The sequence below is a fragment of the Ptiloglossa arizonensis genome, chromosome 3, assembly GCF_051014685.1.
Source record: "Ptiloglossa arizonensis isolate GNS036 chromosome 3, iyPtiAriz1_principal, whole genome shotgun sequence".
In the NCBI taxonomy this organism is placed as follows: Eukaryota; Metazoa; Arthropoda; class Insecta; order Hymenoptera; family Colletidae; genus Ptiloglossa; species Ptiloglossa arizonensis.
Genome location: NC_135050.1, coordinates 12,681,419 through 12,701,657, shown reverse-complemented (window position 1 = coordinate 12,701,657; position 20,239 = coordinate 12,681,419). Strand labels below are relative to the sequence as shown.

Sequence of the window (20,239 nt, the reverse complement as noted above, 5' to 3'; positions counted from 1 at the left end):
AAAAGGGGTCAGATTTTTATAGCGCGAGTCAGCATTGTGCCGAATACATGTCTAGTTGTATTTATAAAGTATGAAAAATTGTCGACTTACGAATGATGAAGCTCGAGTGGCGCTAAAACTATCAGCTTTCCGGTATGCGTTTATCGGGATAAGTTTCTTTCGATAAGTCCAGCGAACTCTTCAAGTTTGTACCTATAGTTCATTCAAACTTTGATTATAATACAACGCATATTATAATGCTGGACGAGTGTGTAAAAATCAAAATGATACGCAGAATGTTTCTAAATTCATGATAACGATGTGTAAAAGATGCAGTAAGAAAGACTAATAATATTTAACAAGAGTAGCTTTAAAAACAAATGTTCTTTTTCATATAGCTTGTACTTGGTAAGAGATAGAAAGGTGGTATAGAATCGAGAAGAATGATTTGTTGACACAAGAGACAAGACACAGATTGGTTTCTTGCCAATAAAATACAAGTGCCGAGAGATAGGTTTGTCGGTGCTCTCAAGGGTCGTAGGTTATCGGTACAACTAGAGCACGAAAATTACTGCCTAACACCATGGAAATTCTTAGTGTGGTAAACTGGTAGACGAATTTTAACACCGTGTGAAATTTTCTATTATAGTATCTTCATTTGACTTTTTCGTTATAAGTGGTTGTAATTGAAATAATTTTTCTAATATAACTGAAGATATTATCACTCTCTATTAGATTATAATTAAAATTGATGAATTAAATAATTTCATTATTTCTGGATATACTCATTCGTGCAGAAGTATCAACACTGAACTTTTAATTCGTTCGTTATATACATACTAGTATTTCTATTTTGTATACTTCCTTTATATTCGATTGAAATTGAGTTTAAAGTTTTTTCATGTTGGTCATGCTTTAATTGAAAAAAATTTTACGAGTTTACCTTTTTAGTTTCTTCATTTTATGATATGAAAATGGAGTGTGCACTTAAGTTCATACGAAGTGTCAATTACACATTCACAGATTTCGTATTGTTGTTGTACTCTCAGTTTTACATATTACTTTGTATACTTTCCTCGACAGGTGTCAGTTTGAGCACACTAGAAGTTGCTTTTTCAATGGAGCATGTTTTGACGTTCAAAGCTATAAAAGATATTTATGGACGCATTTCTAGAGAATCACGATACTATTTTTATTCTGCTTCTCGATTGTAGTTGAAGATGTTACGTACTAAGTGTAACTTCATTACTAGAAATTGAAAAGAAAAAAATCTTCGTGTAAATGTATTCTTTCGGATTATGAATAGAAGGTCGTCGATTCGCGAAACAATCTATCGAGTAAAAGGTGTTCCAGGTTTCTCGTGCAAGGGGAAAGTATATTTTTATAACCGATCTGTGACATTATTCTTAATCTGGTATACAGAATTCATGGACACTTGATTCACTGAAATGAATTTTGCAAATAACAAACGCATTGCTCAAAGGAGTAGTAAAATTCCTAAATACGTATCTCCTCCAAGGACGAAGGTGAGTTTCTCAAGCCCTCGGTTTAGAGCAAAAACAATTCAAGAATAGCTATGGTACAATGTTCCAGACTTCATTTTAGTCGAAGACTGGTTCTCTGGTAGCCCAGATTTGAATCCGTTTCACTATAAATTGTGGTCAGGGCTTGAAAACCTAGTCTACAAGACTTCTCATAAAAACTGACATAATCTCCCTGACAAAAATTTCTGATGTAATCTTAGAGTCGGTGGGTGGTGAGATAGCCGATTGGTCGCATCGTTTACAAGCCTGTATCACTGGAAAGAGTGGCCGTTTTAAATATTACCGTTACTTTTTTCCTGTTGTTGACTTGGTAAACAATTTTCATCGGTTGAAATCGATAGTGTTTCTCATTCTTCTACAATAGCCCAATGTACTCGTGACAGAGTTTACGGCAGAGCCTGGCAGTATTTCGCAAACTTAATGTTAGGTAACGAAAACTTGTACAACGATGGCTACGAATTTACGATCGCAAATATGAGATCGTCGAACGAAAGATAGGCAACCAGCCTCGCACCTTCCCTTCGAGCCTAGAAAATAATACCCAGTAGCTGTCAGGATAAATATCCACCGCCCACGATTTATTTTTCTTCGATGCCGAATCACAACGACCGGCCCAGGTTGGTCGGTTGCAACGGTCATGATTCATTCGAGAATGAGAACCTAAATATAGGTACCATCGAGAAATAGGCCAGTGCTCGTAGAACGTTTCGTCGCGCGTCCAGCCTCACGGCGGAACCACCGTCTCGATTTTGGCTATTTCCGACGAATTGCGACACGACCTACTACATCCGCCGATTTAGCCGTATCTCCTTGAGACCTTCACCCTTTCGGAGCTACCTCGTTACCGTAACACCGACCAGTTCTGTTTTCCGTCGATCCGCACCGAAACAGACATTCTAGACCCACATTCGAATATTTCCTTGTAGATTTCGAGATCTTTCAAAAGTTTCACACCGATTTGACTTCGTGACCGGTTTTGTGCACCATTGCCTCTCCGTTCGAGTTCTCTGGGTGTAATTTTTCGATTGTAACCTCTTTTTCGTGAGCGTGGACTGATTTAGAATTTTACACTTCCGAAGTAAGGGACTCGAAACTTTCCAGGAAATAATACCAGACGAGTTTAGCACGTATTTTCTTTAGTTGTGTACTCCGTGAGTTCGGACTGATCGTACATTTTATATTTTCGAAACTAGAAATATAGAACTTTATCGGAGCTATTAAGATAACACGGAATATTCTACAGTTGTGTATTTTGCGAGTTTGAGCTGAGCAAACGTTTGATATTTTTGAAACAAGAAATGTATAACTTTCTTGGAACTATTAGGATAACACGGAACGTTCCACAATTGTGCATTTCGCAAGTTTGGGCCGTGTAAACATTTGATATATTTGAAACAAGAAATGTAGAACTTTCATGGAGCTATTAGAGAGAATACGGTATGGTTATTCAGCTGCCATGAAAATTTAATCGATATTCGTTGACATAAAAATTCAAATGAATTATGGAAATATGCCATGCTTTAGGTATTACTCTAATCAAATATTGTAATGTTAGTGCTTATGCAATATACATTCGAAGGAACGATTAGGTGCATTTTTTTTACGATCCACGATCGTAACATGCGTCAGTTTGTTTATACGTATGCAAATCATTCGTAACCATTACTTATCTGCACTTTTTTGCTTTCCGTAGCGTAGCACGGCAACCATTAACAAATTTACTAACATAAAGTGATAATCGTGGAATATTTATGATCAATTTAAATTTTTCTTCCTTTAAAATTTAGAATCATTTTTTCCGGTGATATTTTTCCATTTATTTACATTTGGAATAATCGTCAATGAAAAGACAAAAAATTATTGCATCATGGATTTTGTTCAGGGTAGAATACGATTTAGACTTTTTGTAAGTGTATTTCTGTTTTTAAATCGTTAAAAATAGCAAATTATTCACAGTTTAGATTAATGTAACTGGGGTGTTTTCAACGTTCCTAAACACGTCACAGATAGAAACCGTATAATATTCCACGAGCACAGATTTTAACGCTTCTGAACTTCGCTAAACTGCATTTTGGAGATTACAAAGTTTCAATATTATACACTTATATTTTGTACATTTTTTTTTTCGTCATATTGGGCATGCTTTCTTAGTTGAAGGGAGTGGTTATGATTTTGCGGCAAAGGAAAATGGCAATGAGAGCGATCTGCTGCACGAGATTGACAGTGCTTTGAAAATCAACAAAGGATTTCTGTTTGGGAAAGGTGCGTCTCACGATTTTGTTTGATTAAGTAAAGCATGCAATTCAATCGCGAGTAAAAATAAAGCGAAACGAAAACGTCTTTTCGGTATAATTATTTTTTTTTTTTTATAAAATAATTTCTTCATAAATGTTTCAGTTCTAAATATAAAATACTTGAATTTCTTTGGTAAAAATTTGTACCTTGTATTATATATTTCATACGAATACGTGATTTTGGCAAGTAAGTATTCAAGATTCCACGTTTAAAACTATGAACGTATTAATTATTCTCAAGGTGTGCATTTCAATTGTACACGTTTCAACGATTTTAAGAGTTTATAATAAATATTACTGATTTTGACGTACAATTGAATTTAATTATTTTAATGTCTAAATAAACGTCTAAATTTCAAGCTCGAAAGAAAAAACTCTCTCTGTAATTTCTCATAATAGAATTCTTTTCTCTTCTTTCCTTTATGTTTCCAGAACATATGTTTCTGACACGGGTTGCATTTACATATTTGTGAGAAACCCGGCAGTTGAATTTTAATATATTCCGCGCGCTTTGTGTCTACGAATAGAAGTAAAAAAAATCAGAGATATTTCGTGACCATTTATTTTTTGTTTTTTTAAACGAGTGAAACGGAATTTGACAATGAAAAATAAAAAGAGAGATCAAAGAAAATCTATCAAAGAAGGAGGATAAAAAAAATTCATCAAAAAGATCCATTTATTTAATCGAATTTAATAAAAGTTTTCAATTTTTAAAGTGTTGCAAAATTTAAAGGATAAATAATAAAATATATCACAGAGTACAATTAAACAAGAGTACCGGTGTAAGGAATTCAATTACACAAGGCCAAGACCATTAGTGCATTAAAAAATAACGAGTATTAGGAAAATCGAAACTTGTAATGTGATATTTTTCATATTCTTATTTTTACAAATGTTGCGTTAATCGTGTGTAAATGAGAAATTTAGGAAATGTAAATGGAAGTACATATGTAAAAACATATAAAATTAAAACCACATATATACGCAAGATTACCAAAACGAATTATTCTGTACGTAGAAATAACAGTACTTTTTGCACGAACCGAAGGTAAAATAAAATTTCATGCAATTAAATGTTTTTCCTAGAATCATGCCTGGACGTATTATAATCGAGTATACAGAAAAAACTAGGGGAATATGATTCTGCAGAAACTTAAGCAAACAAAGTGCATGAAAACAATTATACAAGAGTAGGTATCAAGTTCTTGCATGTTATGCAATCATGATAAGCATCGGTGTAATGTATACGGTAACCGTGCCCGTTAAAAACCTCATCGCTAGGTATCGATCGTTTGTTTCTATTTTCATCTAAATATAATTAAATACAATGCACCGAGTAAAACGAATCAAACTCGAAATTAAATATACTATCCGTTATTTAATTCACTTTCAAATTTGATTATTCAAATAAATACCACATCGATACATAGTAATATACATTAATATCGGGCAGATTTCAATCGTGTAAAAAGAAACAATTATCGATTAAATACGAAACATTAATCTTTATCAAAAGAGTAAAATCGATAAGAGGTCGAGAGACTGGAGATGTATTTCCCAATAAACGCTGATATTAAATAGGGAAAAAATGAAGAAAGAAAAAGAAAAAAAAAATACAATAACGACGAAGATAAGTATAATACGAACTATAACATAAATTAAACCATATAATCGTACTATATCCTTTTGAATATCTATCTTCACGAAATACGTTTCAACTCGCACATTGGGATAATTCGATACATTCGAGTAATCGAGTAACGTTCCCACAGTATTCGAATTCATACTCACCGAGTATTTCAATCGCATTCGCTGTTCGAATAGAGTAACTTCGACAAGCATCCCTAGTGGTAGAACGGTGGTCGATTCACGGCACGAGCGACCGTGTAATTGAAACGAAAGAAGAAATTGTCCCATGAGCTTCGTACGAGAGTGGAGCACGCCGGTGACGATGTTTTCGCACGTTGGTGAACGGTTCCGTGCGAATTTTCGTGTCTTTCGACGAGCCGCGTCACAAGCCTATTCTAAATCGCCGGTTCTGCGTAGTTAAACGACGCAGAGCGCGGCGATGGCGGCGGCGTCGCCGTCGGGCTTTCGAGCGTCGCGACGCCTCTCAGTCCTCGGTCGTCCTTCGAGGTTCTTCCATCCTCGCGCGATACGCGATCGCGAGCACGAATTCCCAACGATCAAGAAACGACCGGAGGCACGGACACCATGCTGGAGAAAAGTGAGTGTGCGTCGCGGGGTCACGATGACTCTCGCACGGGCGCGAAAAGTGGTAGGATTCGAGACACTTCGCGTCGCCTTAAGGATTCGTTCAACAGGTTGTCCTGCGAACGTGGAGATCCGCTTTAAACTAGGACGCACTCGACCGAACGTTTCCGACTCTTGGACTTGGCGTTCGACGGACACTTATCTTTCGTTCGTTTTCATTTCGTACCACCGTGGTTGCAAGTGGCGTTTCAACTTCACCCGACGATTGTTCCCGTAATTTCGCGTAATTCCGTGTGGGTCGCGTAAATATTCCTTTCAGCTCCACGGGAGATACCATCGTACGCGTACACGTGCACTCGAGTTATTTTCGATACGGTAACGAGGAAGTGATAGCAAAAATTGCGAATAAATATTCGTTATTGAATTTCCCGTGATGTAACGCAACGATGCCCTCGCAAAGGTTAGTTCCCGTAGGTCGATAGCGGATTGAATCGAAATTGTGAAGTTTTGTTCATTTCGATGAATAAATAACGCGAGGAAGAGTTTCGATAATCGTCCGTTAGAGTGATAATGACTCTCTAGGTATTAATTTTTGTAGATTTGAAGTGTTATTTGTGTTTCTTCGTTTCTATTCCTCGCAAATATTTACTTCAGAATAGTTACATTCGTGTATTCTTATGTTATGCGTTATGTCTCGGTGATTCTTCGCGAGATAACTTTTATCGGTTTCTTAATTATTTTCATGTCACTAAGAGACCCGTCAGATTTTCAATACTTGATTTGAACGATGCAGCTCGCGAAATGTTTAATAATGCATTCGATAGTTAGTATTTCAAATTAGAAAAAAAACTGGGATAAATGTTAGCGAATATTTACAATCGGGGTGAGTAACGTTTTTATAAGTGATTATATATTACGTTGAACTTTGATGTTTCGTTTAAACAGGGATATTGTTCGAAACAGTGTTTAATGGAGCAAGTGCAATTTTCCCAGTTAATGCATCGAGTTAAATGGGTCCTTCAACTTCGACTATTCCACGAATACTCGAAACTATTTTATAGCAACTGAAGCATCGAGAAGTGTTTCCATGGAGCGTGTGAAAATTGAAATATCAGAGGAAAACACAAAGCAGCTCGCCGGTTTTGATTACATAAAGGTGTCACGTTACCGCTCCACAGATTGCACGAAAATGTAATATACGTATGTCGAGGCAGAAGTTGCACGCTATTTTCGTTTGTCAGCTTCTCGTTGTTTCCGTTTCTTCGCGTTTTCCGCCCGCGAAATTTGATTCGCGCGGAAACTTTTTCAAACATGTTTTATTAGTCTGTCAGTTGTTCTTGTCTCGTTTTCAAATTTCACGATTCGTTTAGCAACGAATGACATTATTAAAAATCATCGATGATTCAATAAATGTTTTCATAAATGACATCTAAGAAGGTTGTGTAGAAATTCGTACAATATTGCATACCTTGAAGAATTCTAACGTCGGGGAACATTTTCATTAATTTGGTCGAGAATTTAGAACCAATTGTTCAATATAAATTATTGAATACGTAAAAGTACAACTTGAAACACATGGTTAGTATCTTACAAGGTTTATATAAACGAAAAAATTAATATACTGCAGTTCTGCAATCATATGCATTCGAAAGTTAAGAACAAGGGAACAAAGACTCTCGTTGTTTATTTAATTTTGAATAGTTTGTTGTCGCAAGACCTTTCAAGTTTAGAAGTGATTGATGCTCGTAGTAGAGATTCAATGTTCGGTATCACATTTTAAGTGATACTTCCGGTTCGCGTTTTTTTCCGTTTTTCTATCTCTAGCCCTTCTCGTTTGCCTTCGAAACTCATCAAGCTTGCTTCTGTATTAATGGCCTGCACCGGTCTCGTAAAGAAGCAATTTGAGAAGTCTTTAGTATGTTCTTTATCTTGATGAATAACGTCTCCGTACGTACACCATATATGAATAACGTACCTACACCGTGTATGAATATAAAGACAAAAATAAATATTTCCTGAAATACGTTTTCATGTATTGCCAAAAAATGTGTAACGTTCTACTTAAAAGAAACTTTTCATTTCTAACGTTGTACTACCACATTCTTATATTCATTTTCGAAAGATAGGCGTATTGCCTGAAATTTCTAACGATAGACATATTATCATAATATGGACGATGAAATTGTTCGAAGAAAATTTAGAAAATATCAACCCTTTAATATGTTTCTACTTTTGATTACAAAGATCATTTGGACATAACTTATTCTTACTCATTGATAATCGCGTTCTTATCTCGTTCATTCCTATCGATCCTGATAGGTGCCAAGATTTTCAAATATACATAATAGATATATGAAAATGTACAAAATAGAAAACATATACAAAACAGAATGATAGTTAATATTCCAAGGAAAGGGGACCAGTTAGAACGACTTAAATTTTTTTATGAGCTTTGCGCATTAAAATCAGAATAATACTTATTTTTACACTATCCTTAAGGATTCTATTCGTCACGCGTAAATGCTGCATCCAACAGGAGTAATTGTGGCATGCTTCCAAAGGTCACATTGCATGTCAATGCGGATATCACCTTTAAATAGAGCATTTGAAATAGACAAAGCAATTGATGAACATACCAACACAGACGATTCTTTTAATAAAGTTTTCTCTTAAAAATCCCACTGTATTGGTACAATTACTACAAAAACGGTAATTAACGGTATTATTGTGTTCTACACTCATTCTTAATTTATTCAGATAAATGTTTGATAATTGATCGCGTTGAATTAGTATAAGCGCTTATAAACACTAAACACACGTTTCTCGAACGTTGTTGCTGAAAGTCAATTTACAGCACCAACAAAATATATTACACATCACAATCAGAATTTTGATTTTGACAGTGTTAAAATGATTAATACCTAACGGTAGCAAGTACCATGGATTGTTATTCTTGGAATCGTTCTATGCGATTAAGAATGATACTGTTAATAATAAAGCTGATCACAGTAACCTTGACTCGATGTACCATAATTTGCATACCATTTAATATCTTCTATCTGAAATTCCTCTACTTTGCTACCTTTTCACGTTGTATTAAACTCAATTAGTTTTGCAAATAGGAGTTCTTATATCGTCGAAAGCAGGACAACTTCATGTTGAACTAATTATGTTAACTTATATCGTACAAGTGGAGCGTTTATTAATTTCTTTAGAATTTCAGTACCGACCATGATAGTTTATTGTTGTAATTGTTCATTACTATTTTCTTTTTTAATGGTAATTAGATACTTTCAACAGATACGTACGGAACTGGCCGAATGCTTAAAAACCCTTTTTAATATTTTCAGAGAACGTTATGTTCGCTCCTACGTTTAAAGCTTCGTCCGCAACACCAGGTAAAGTTGCAAACGAAATGTGTGAAACTAACCGAATGTTTTGTACTCTTGTGAATTGTATGTTTTTTTTTTTTTAAAGGAAAAAGGATAACGTTCAACGAGACAGACTATGTTAATAAATTGCGCAGTACTATAATCAATGTGATTGCAGTGGAAATTTTCTGTAACTTGAAAACTTTCAATTATTGATTTTAATGAAAGTTCAACGTGCTATTGTTAATCAGATGGAATAGAATTTAACAAACTCGTCGGCGTTTATAGTCATTCATGTTTTGATTTCAGGAAAAATTCAATTCACATTTTGATAATTAAAGAACTCCAACTAGAAACAATGTCCTGCTTCATTATTCGCTTCGATTAAATGAAATTTTGTGATCCCTTCCAGAAGAATTTTTCAAATTACATGAATTGTTCCCTTTGTTTTGCTCCATTAAACAATATACATAAATCAAAAAGTGAAGAAATTTGTGGTGTTAAAACCAATTTTTATGTATGTATAAATTGAGCCTTTGCCAAGTCAAACTGATCAACACTATGAAATATAAATTAGAGAAAATTGTATTGATATTGTTTCTTAAAATGTAGCTAAAATGGGGAACTTTTGTAACTAAATTGATATAAATTGCTTTTAACTTCGAACAAGTTATTTATCATTAGACTTTAAAGTATACATAAATTCAAAATTTGAAGTAGGACGTTTTCTTTTTTTAATAAGTATAACAATATCGGTAAAGCCTCACTTTTACAGATTTTATTTTTGCATCTAGAATATTTACTTGACATGTTAAAGCTTTACTGCAGTTGGATATACACGTAAATTTATATGAGTAATAGATTAATAAATTCATTTATTTTGACAAGTTTGTTCAATGAAACTGTAATTCTTCATGCTTTTGTTACGTATTCGTTTAAATATGCATAACTGTGGATGTCAATTATAATCGTTACAGTACAAATTTATACAAATGTATCGAAGTAGAACGTCCACAAAGACAATTTTTTAATTTTTGACAATTTGTTTCTTATGCGAGAACAAGATTAATAATTTTCAATTTTACTTTTACATCTCGCATACAATTCTTATTAATACTGCAAACCGACCTGTTGTCGGCGTTTATGTCAAGTAAACAAACACATTCTAAATAAAAATTGCACAACCACGTGTTTCCTTCTAATAATTTTCTTGTTACATAAAGATTATTGTAATATCAACAGATGCAATGCAATTATTTTCACATCGGGATAAAATACATTTATTTTTCTTACATCATGGTAGCAAAAGTATTCAGATAAATACAATATTACAACAGAGAACAATATTGTCTAAATCATGAAAACTGTTTCATAATTAAGTAGAACGAAAGCAAAAGAGAAACGATAGAAAATAATTTACTTTCTCGATAATGAATGTATCCGTATCGCGAATATCTCTTCCTTGAATCTTTGTAACAAGGCTGTTGCATGCAAACAAGCGAATCCGTTCAATGTTACACTTATTAACATTACCTTATTTTCCAAGTATTATATTTTAAAACTAATTGAAACGAAAATTGGCATCCTTTGCAACATCTTGCTCCAGAAAGCCAGTTCAGTATTGTGTTATAGTACCCGATGGCCAATTACAATTAGACGTGCTTTAATATCAACGCCCACGAAATTCTATTTTTACCAAGGTCCCACCAAATGAACTGCAGCTTGTTTCCTGTTGTCGCAACAAATAGTGTGGTGGCAAAATCATTTGTGCAAATTATACAGAGGGAATCGAGGAAATGCAGGAAATGCTCAATAGTACTTATTTTTAGTAAACTAATTTATAAAAATTTGAAAATGATTGGGAATGATTGGAAATTTCGACCAATTGATAGTGTGTCCGATAGTGACTCTACAAATAACGATTTCTTGTTAGTTCTTCCTTTACAGACATTGCTGATAAGAAGGTCATAAAAAACAGATTTTCGTAATATATTTGTTTAAAATATTTTATACTGACACGTGTTAAATTTGGAGATGTAACGAAGGTCTTTTCCGTTACAATATACGAAATTTTCATTGCATAATCAGAGGTGGTCAAACTATAGCAGAAACAAAATAAACTAATCGTTCAAGGTTACTTCCTCGATTGCAAATTACGTCAGGTCACACTCTGGATTCTCTCTGTGTGTAATAGAGAGTGAGGCCTGCACATTTCTACGAAGAAACGAGAGATAACAATTCAGTGGCCTTGGGCCTCAGTTCATTTTGGTCCAACTTAGTTTGTTAGTTTATTAGCTACGAACATATTTATTATGACTCTTTAGTTGCTCCGATGTCTGCACAATTTCTTATTTTAATTGAAAAATATGTTCATTACATTCAACGACAATTACTTTTTCATGCAGCTCTGCAGATAAAAGTCAAACAAGTCATGATGATGTCAATGTTTATAAACACGAACACGAACAGATGGATCTTTATATTGATATATTATATTAACCCATCAAAACTAGTTTTTTTAAATTAAAGTTTAGAACCTGCTGCCGTTTTTATGCTAATAAACAATTGAAAATTTGTGAGATCATTGATAAAAGAAGCCACAGTCTGACGTTTCAATTAAATGATAGGTACTCTATCAAGAGTGTGCTATAAAAAGGCAGTTAAGTTACAAACTATATTTGTGGAACGTCTTTGGCTCTTGTTGTAAATTTTGCTTACTATATAACTTTGTCCTTGTATTTGTGAAACTACTTTTATATGACTTATACGATTGAGAAAGTTTAGATATTTAGTTTTCATCGCGTTAGACACATCTTGAAATGCTTTCAAATCGCATTAATATTATTTCATTGTTATATCACAGGAAGTAAGAAGTACACATGTATACAAGATGTTGCAAACAGATGTGGATCTAATCCAAGATTAAATAAAATCTGTATGCTACGATATACTAACACGAAGCGCCACTTTTCTAAAATTATCGCTACAATGCTGCTCGTAAATTATCACTAAATATTATCATGCAATTACTACATTAACTTTAATTGCTTTTACTTAAAAAATTCTAATTTTCAACTGCTTTTGCTTCGAAATTTTTCTTTTATGTCTAATTGACGTTACTTTTACACACTTGAATACTTACTGGTACATTTCATTTGTTAATTTTACAGATATACACACTAGGTTATGTATACCGAATCCTTTTGCCAGTTTAAATAGTAGTTGTTATGTATGGTTGTATGATAATCTACTTTATGATTCACAACATGCGATACGGTTCTCTAGAGTTAAGAAAAGAAACGGACATGCCAATATAAATTTGATTGTATGCGATAAAAGTAGCTATAAACAAATAAAGAAGAGAATAACAACATTCGTGTTTGTGTATCTAGAATGATCGATTAATGTATTCGTGTCTTAAATGAATGTTTGCTTAAATTTACGTGTATTTCAATATGCACGATTTGTTGAGCGTAAATATTTGTATATTAAACATGCATGAATATCTTATATAATTGTTTCTAAATTCTTCGATCAAGCAAGAGATTAGAAGTTGTGTAATTTCTGCTTGTGTTGATTATTCGAACCCAAGTTTATTTAAAGTTTATCAAAGTGGAGCCTCCATTATATGAACTAGTAAGAGAATATAACTGTTCGAAGAAAGAAACTTTTGAATAATACAACGTGCACTTATTGAATTTTTTACATACAAGTAATATTTTGAATATTTTAGTTAAATATCTTTTTGGAGTAACATTGAGATAACGTCTATTCTTAGAGCTAAAAGTAAAATATTGTATAAATATTCTATTCAATTAGATGCTCATCGACATGGTAGAATATTTATTCGTTCACCTAATCTCATCACATTCCATCCATCAAAGAATGGAAAGAAACTAAACTAATTTCAGTATCCAAAAGTTGGTTCTCATTCGTTTGTTCATTCAATAGTTACAATTTATTGGAAAAAATTACCTCTACCTATATTTCACCACAGGTGTAGAATCAAGAATTTTTTAAATTATAAAAAATTCTTTGAAATACGTTTAAATACCGCTGAAGTTTACAATATATCCAAGTTAAATGGATATATTGTATCCGAAATGTTACTGCAAAAAGTGACCGATATCACGTGGAATGACCCGAGCGTAAAGTCGCCCCATTATGCGGTTAGCTGCATAATAATTCTACGCATCTGTGTCGCGCAGCTGTCAAGCGCCTTGGCGCGCGAAAAAGAAGGAGCAATGTTAACTTGGCCATTTGCCCTTTAGTTGGCAATAATTCTGTACGGTCCTGCGCACACAAAGATGAGCGAGCTTGAAACGAATAACACCCGTTTAATTCCTAGAACAGCTACGTCAGCTACGTGTCCTTCGTGCTGTCGAGGCTCGGTCTGGAGTTTGTGGCAACCTGAGAAGCAATACTGTATTAAATTGTTGGGATCAGAGTTAATCGTGGTCATTTTTCTTCCCAGTTAAGAATCTTCCACCACGAGCATACGTTGGTTAGTGAAATGTTCGAATAGTCAAACACATTTCGATTATTACGATATTTGTGTAAATTTAACACGAAAGTAAAACATTTGGATAATGGAGGTTCTATCAATCGTACCCATCGAATCGAGTTTTTGACCGTTACACGATTGAGAATTAACCATCCCTTTTCATTCGATAAAACCACTGAACACGTCCAAAGGAAGCACGAATAGTTAATGACCCTTCCAAGATGACGCGAAGGGAAACTAATGGCTGGATAATTACTACTGTCAGTGTGCACGCGAAAAGTTGCTTCCGCCCTTTTTCGCGATTGGTTGACGTAATGGACCGAGGAATCGGCGGGGAAGAAACGATTCTTTATATAATACGCTTCCGCGGCCAAGATTAGCAAGTCTCCTACAGATGTCGAATGTTGATTTTGGCTCGTTCTCGCTGCACTCACGTGGACCAGCCACAACGTCTGCTGTCTAGTACGGTGCAAAGACCCTAATGCAGCTTTCTTGAACTCGAGTCAACTGCTGTTTACCCAAAACCTGAACCTATCATACGGTTTGATCGTCGATGGGCGCAAATACACAACTGTTATTTCCTGTGTTACGTGGAATAATAAAACGTAACGCGAATCGAGATTCTAGGAACATTAGTATCTTATAGCGAGCAAATTCAAACGGATGAGAAACAGTGTAGTTTTCAAGTCTGTTTTATTCAGTTTTTTTTTTCTTCTTCGACCTAAAGTTTTTTGCACGATGTTATTAGAAATAATTTATTACGAAGAATCGATGAAGTACTTCAATGAGTAGAAAAAGTGCAACGTCAATGGACTTGATGATAGTTCTTGACTGAGTTATCGATACATAATTTTACATAGTAATTGTAAAGAATGGAAACAAAATTTAGACAATAATAACGCATGCGCGCTATATATCACTCCTCTCTTTCTTATACATTTCTTTTGTTTGCAATTTTGATATAAATGAACTATGTAAATTACACGTTTAATATCTATTGTCACGTATAATTTTAAACAATATAAAAGTAAAACGATACATATAAAAACGATCGAGATAAATATGAAATAAAAATAACTTGTAAAAACAACGACATATAATTATTATTTTTAATTCGTTCAACAAATTTAAATAGCGTTGAAGTCACAATGTTGGTTAATCTTTATGCAATTTGCTAATAAAATACTTATTTTAAATACTATTTACCCGAATTAAAATAAAAAAACCTAACTTGAAACTAACGTTTACGTAAATTTTTGTTAAAATAATTTCTCGAAGTATACTATTTTACCTAAACATCTACTGCATTCGATTGTTTTATTCATAGTTGTTTGATCACGTTCAATACTTTTGAATGTACATTTATCGTTGCTTTTGGAATACCTATTTTCTCCAACCAGTTAACAGCGTAAACTCTTATTGTTAGGCGTTTGGTCACCTGGAAGTGAGCCACCGCCACCCCCAAATGAGCCAAGCCCCGAACGAAAAGAGTCTCAAAAGGATGGTGGAATCCCACCCGTCTGGACACCTTCCAGCGCTGGAGCCAGTCCTGTTCCAGAGAAAAAGGAATTTCGGCCAGTGCAATTCGAAAGTCCCATTCTAAGCCGAAAAAAGCTTGCACAGCAAGAAGTAAGTTATTAAGATTTATACTACGATCCTTTTTATGTGCTCGTAACTTCAAACCATGTATTAAACTTCTTGCCCCGCCGAAGTTACGGAGTGTGAAAATTAATAGATAAAAAAAAAAATATACTGCTGTTTAAAATATTGTCATCTTATATTTTTCCTATCAGATGTTATTTTACATTGCTCCAGGTTGGATAAACTAAAAATTGAAAAATAAAATTTGTTATACGCTGTTGAGGAAAATTAATCTTTTAGATCCACTTATCTTATCAAGCGTGGATCGTATTTTAAAATACTACATTTAAAGATCTTTGTTTGAAAAAATTGCAGAATTGCACGAAAGAATTATCGTTAATATTTATATCTGTTTTTAGTTAAATATTAAATCTGTGTAATTTTCTATTTATATATCGTAATGCATTTCAAAAATGATTTATCCGAACCTTGAATATTCAAATGTGGTGTTATACACGTTTCTACTCCAGTTAGATTACTATGTGTGATAGTACGATTTAAAAACGATTCGTATAAATTTTATAAAATAACTGATTGAATATTATTTATGTATCTTTTTGGATAATATATTATTACACTCTTGTTTTACAGCGTAAGCATTCGTTTATATTGTATTTGCATCGTTATCATTTTGCAGACTGCACACGAGGCACCGCCACCGTGGCAGTCTGAAGAAGGGAAAAAGGAACTATCGCAAAGTAGTTACGAGAGCAATTCACGAATCGTCAATTCACATTCAGCTCCTTCGCAAGGATTAAATTCATTGGCTTCGACACCTCGTTTGCCACGCGCTCAAAATCCAACCATCACGCTATTACAGAAGGCAAGGGGTAAGTCACTAGAATAGATCCATCAAATAAATAATTATAAAACAAGACACATTCTTTCACCGAAAAAAATGTGTAGAGAATAAAAAATTTCACACGAAGTACACTTACATCGGAATGTTCGAAAACAAGATAAACACCTCTGATACAATTACAACTATAAGTGTATTTCACTACTATATCTAATAAGCATTCTACTTAGAATTGGTAATAATTGTTAGTTCATAAATATACATCTTCTACTTCTGATAGATCTGAAGTTACAGTAATAGTAAAACGTATACTTTTGAACTGTGACAAGTGGAGAATTGAAATTATTATTATTTAGTCCGATATAATTTTGAAAAAGAATATGCATTAAAAACGTTCTCGACCTAGTCTTAGGTCATATTCGGACACAGTAAATTTCTATAAGAGTATCTTTTTATTTAATAGTTATTACGCGAAGTTTGAGATATAAAAATCAACCGAGTCTCTCGATTCTTGTTTCAGAGGGACAATTACCAAAAGGAGCAGCTTACTTGGAGGAAGTCGAAACAATAAAGCGTCCTTCGAACGATGAAAAGCCGTTAATTAGTCCGGGAGAAATAAGTGAGTAGAATAATCATTTAACTCTGATTGTTAATATTTTGCAACCTGTACTGTGCACCATTCGAGTTTAACCGTATTCGTGTACATAATCTTTCCGTGGTTTCACGCGTTCACTAATTTACAAAGGGTAATTTCTTTCTATCGTGCGTCGAGAAGGATTCTCGTTATTCGGACAGTGGACACGATGCACGTTATTTATAATGAGCCATTCCTTCAAGTATTTTTCTTCTTCTCCTAAATTTTCCGCGAGTGTTTACGGTTGCTGCATTGTGAAATTAAACTGATGTTCGCTCAGTCTACACCGTGAAGAAAGAGTACGAGAGCGAGCCGGAAACGGAAAATGAACCGCCGAAGAAGATGGCCGATTTGGGTCCTCGAAAATTCGAGGGTATTGGCCCAACATCTAAGGAGGGTATTCCTCTTGTTTTAAGATCGGTAGGTCTGTAAATAGTTACTGAAGTTTTCAAGTCATCCGAATATTACGAGAAAAAGGTTTCGATTAATATTTATTCTTTGCAATTTGTCGTTAATCCCTCACTGCATACATCTTAACACTACTTGGTTAATAACACGTGCGTGTCTCATAGATTCGAGCATTCCTCTTTCATTTCTTAAATACAAGCGCATACATATCATACATACACGTATTAAACGATTTTAGTCATTAAATCATAAAATAAAAGACAATTTCCCAAGAGGAACAATATCTCATTTCATTTCATACATAACAGAACTAAGAAGCAGAATTTCTGTGTAACGATTCTCATTCTCATTTCTTTCGTAGAGTGTCTTTATAAAACTACTTATTAACCAGTATTTCAGTTTACAAACTTGAAAGATTTTAGTTTCAATTAATGGATTTAATTCCCCGTTAAACATATGACTACGTTTACGTACACAATCTTGTAGTAAGGGATTAAGTAATTTTCTAAATTCGAGTAATATTATAAACGTCTCTAAGAGAATATATGGAATATTTGTGATTGTACGTTTTTAACTTAAACGTACGAATATTCGAAGTAAACGTTGGTAAGTACAGATACACGGTGATTCTATCGCAGTTGATTCAATAGCAAAATGGAATTAAACATTTTTAAGTGTCCCGAAAGGTAGTTACTTTCTACGCGTTAAAACATTATAATATTTAAAGCTGAAGTTAACTTTATGATTGCTTTTTAACGAAAATTAAGAACCAATTGTTCAACTCGGGTTAGGTACAACATGTCGCGGTTACTACCACTTTATAAGTTGGGTAAATTTAATGCTTTCATGTTTGTGGTATCTGACTCGAGAAAAACATTTTAGGAAGTCAAGGAGAATAACCAAACAAAGTGGTACAAGAAAATGTATGACTCGTTACATCGTGCGGATAGAAACGGTAAGTTTGGGTGGCAAATAATATTGTCTAGCTTCAGCGCTTACACGAATTGAGAAAGAATTAAACTAAAATTACAATAACAATTAATATTACTAAGATCTTCGACGATGTTTGCTCTTTTTTTTTATTATTAATCAATCTAATTATTAAAATATGTAATATTTTTATAAAATTGTAGAATATGAAGTAAATTTAACTTAAATTAGTCATTTGTTCTTATTAAATCGAAAATATACTATTTAGAAAATGTAAGTACAATCGTATATGAATTTTACGAGACGATTTTACTTGGAACAACAATTTTTTTTTTAAACTAGTACTATTCGACTCGTATATTGCCATTCGACGAAATCATTCTAATATTTTACATGACCTGCAGAGAAGAATTGTCACAAAAATTTCAATTAATTTATTATCTCTTCTATACGATGGTCTTTCATACGATATTTTATATTACTCACCGGTGCAAATTGATTTGCTCCAATTAAATTAATTTTAATACTTTCTATCTTTCTAAATTCTCCGAGAGAATTTCCTACTTTGTAAAAATATATTAATTGTTAATTATGTACCTGAATAATAGCTCTGCTCCGTTAACTCTTAATAATCGTGGTAAATTACAATACGTCATTGTTTCACAGAAATTCGAACGTTTGAAATGATTTTGTAAATGGCAATACGTTAATGTTGCAATAATACAGTCAGAAGATTCATTTCCAATCTCATTTTCAGATGACTACGTAACCATTCGTTACAAACCAAGAAGAGGTGAATACTTCTCCGACATACGGTTGACGGTTGAATAAAAATTGCAATATAAAAATACTAATGAACAAGCAGCTTAGCCAGACGATTAACATGTCGCAATAATGGTCCTCTTCTTCGGCCGATTTCGCACGCTGTCTGACTCCAAATACACGTGTTCTCTGCGAGTGATTTTTTTGTTAAAACAATGTTTTATCGTGTGCCAGATAAGTCAAAGTCTCATGTAACACGAGATAACTATTGTGACTGGTTTTAACGAAGCTAATCGTTTATGCGTGAGAGTAATAATAAATGATTCGATACATCGGGGGGGCTTGTGCTACGAGTGTCCTTTATTTAACATCCTGCTACCGATTAACGTCCATAATCAATGATTTTCCTTACAGCTGTCTCTGTGACTAATAATTTATATTATTACATCGATGTATTGCCTGAGAGAATATGGTAACGCATTTAATATTCTTGTCTAGTTTTAAAAGATATTCTACATATGTGAATTTAAAAAATATAATAATAATAATGAAGATAGGTAAGGTAGAGGGTATATTAATTCAATGAATTACAAAAAATTAATCAATCGAAAAAAGAATATAATACTAAATTTTCTTTAAAAATAAAATAAAAAGGGTTACGACAGTTTGGATAGTGTTAATTCATCATTTTATACTAATACTTCAGTTCATTCGGGCAACATGTATCGTTGTCTTTATTTGTAATGGTTATAACAAAGAAGCAATGTTAAAGGCAATTTAATTGCAGCTACTACTCATTAATTAAAATTACTGACGTTGTATTTGTAATCAGCAGCAACAGCTTAACGGAAATATTAAGATTTTGTTAATACGAGGCCTTTCGCAAACGCGTGTACATAATGACGCTGGCCGGTGATGGACGAGCGATAGGATTTAACACTTTTATTCGTACGTGTAAAACTTTCGTCTCTAACGAATTCAAATCTGTTTTTAGGATTGAGATACGGCTACGGAAGCAGCAGTGGTTACTTAAGCGAACCGGAACATCGTTTGTATTCTGAACGTTCTGCTACATTTGATAGTCGTCGACGTCTACGTAACAAAGAAAATGATTTCTCCACGTCGACTATGCCCAGAAAGTAAGACGATTGTACAAACT

At 33.7% G+C, this 20,239-nt stretch overlaps 1 protein-coding gene across 1 annotated transcript in view; it reads left to right on the top strand.

Moving 5' to 3' along the window:
- The window catches only part of Cap (Cbl-associated protein), a 160,622-nt gene that overhangs the window by 86,842 nt on the left and 53,541 nt on the right, over nt 1-20,239 (top strand). Inside the window, exons 7-16 of the mRNA XM_076306627.1 lie at nt 168-184; nt 3,675-3,785; nt 9,382-9,429; nt 15,333-15,535; nt 16,185-16,377; nt 16,867-16,965; nt 17,261-17,400; nt 18,271-18,343; nt 19,076-19,111; nt 20,075-20,219. Coding sequence (XP_076162742.1) covers nt 168-184; nt 3,675-3,785; nt 9,382-9,429; nt 15,333-15,535; nt 16,185-16,377; nt 16,867-16,965; nt 17,261-17,400; nt 18,271-18,343; nt 19,076-19,111; nt 20,075-20,219 — 1,065 coding nt within the window. The remainder of the gene's footprint in view (nt 1-167; nt 185-3,674; nt 3,786-9,381; nt 9,430-15,332; nt 15,536-16,184; nt 16,378-16,866; nt 16,966-17,260; nt 17,401-18,270; nt 18,344-19,075; nt 19,112-20,074; nt 20,220-20,239) is intronic.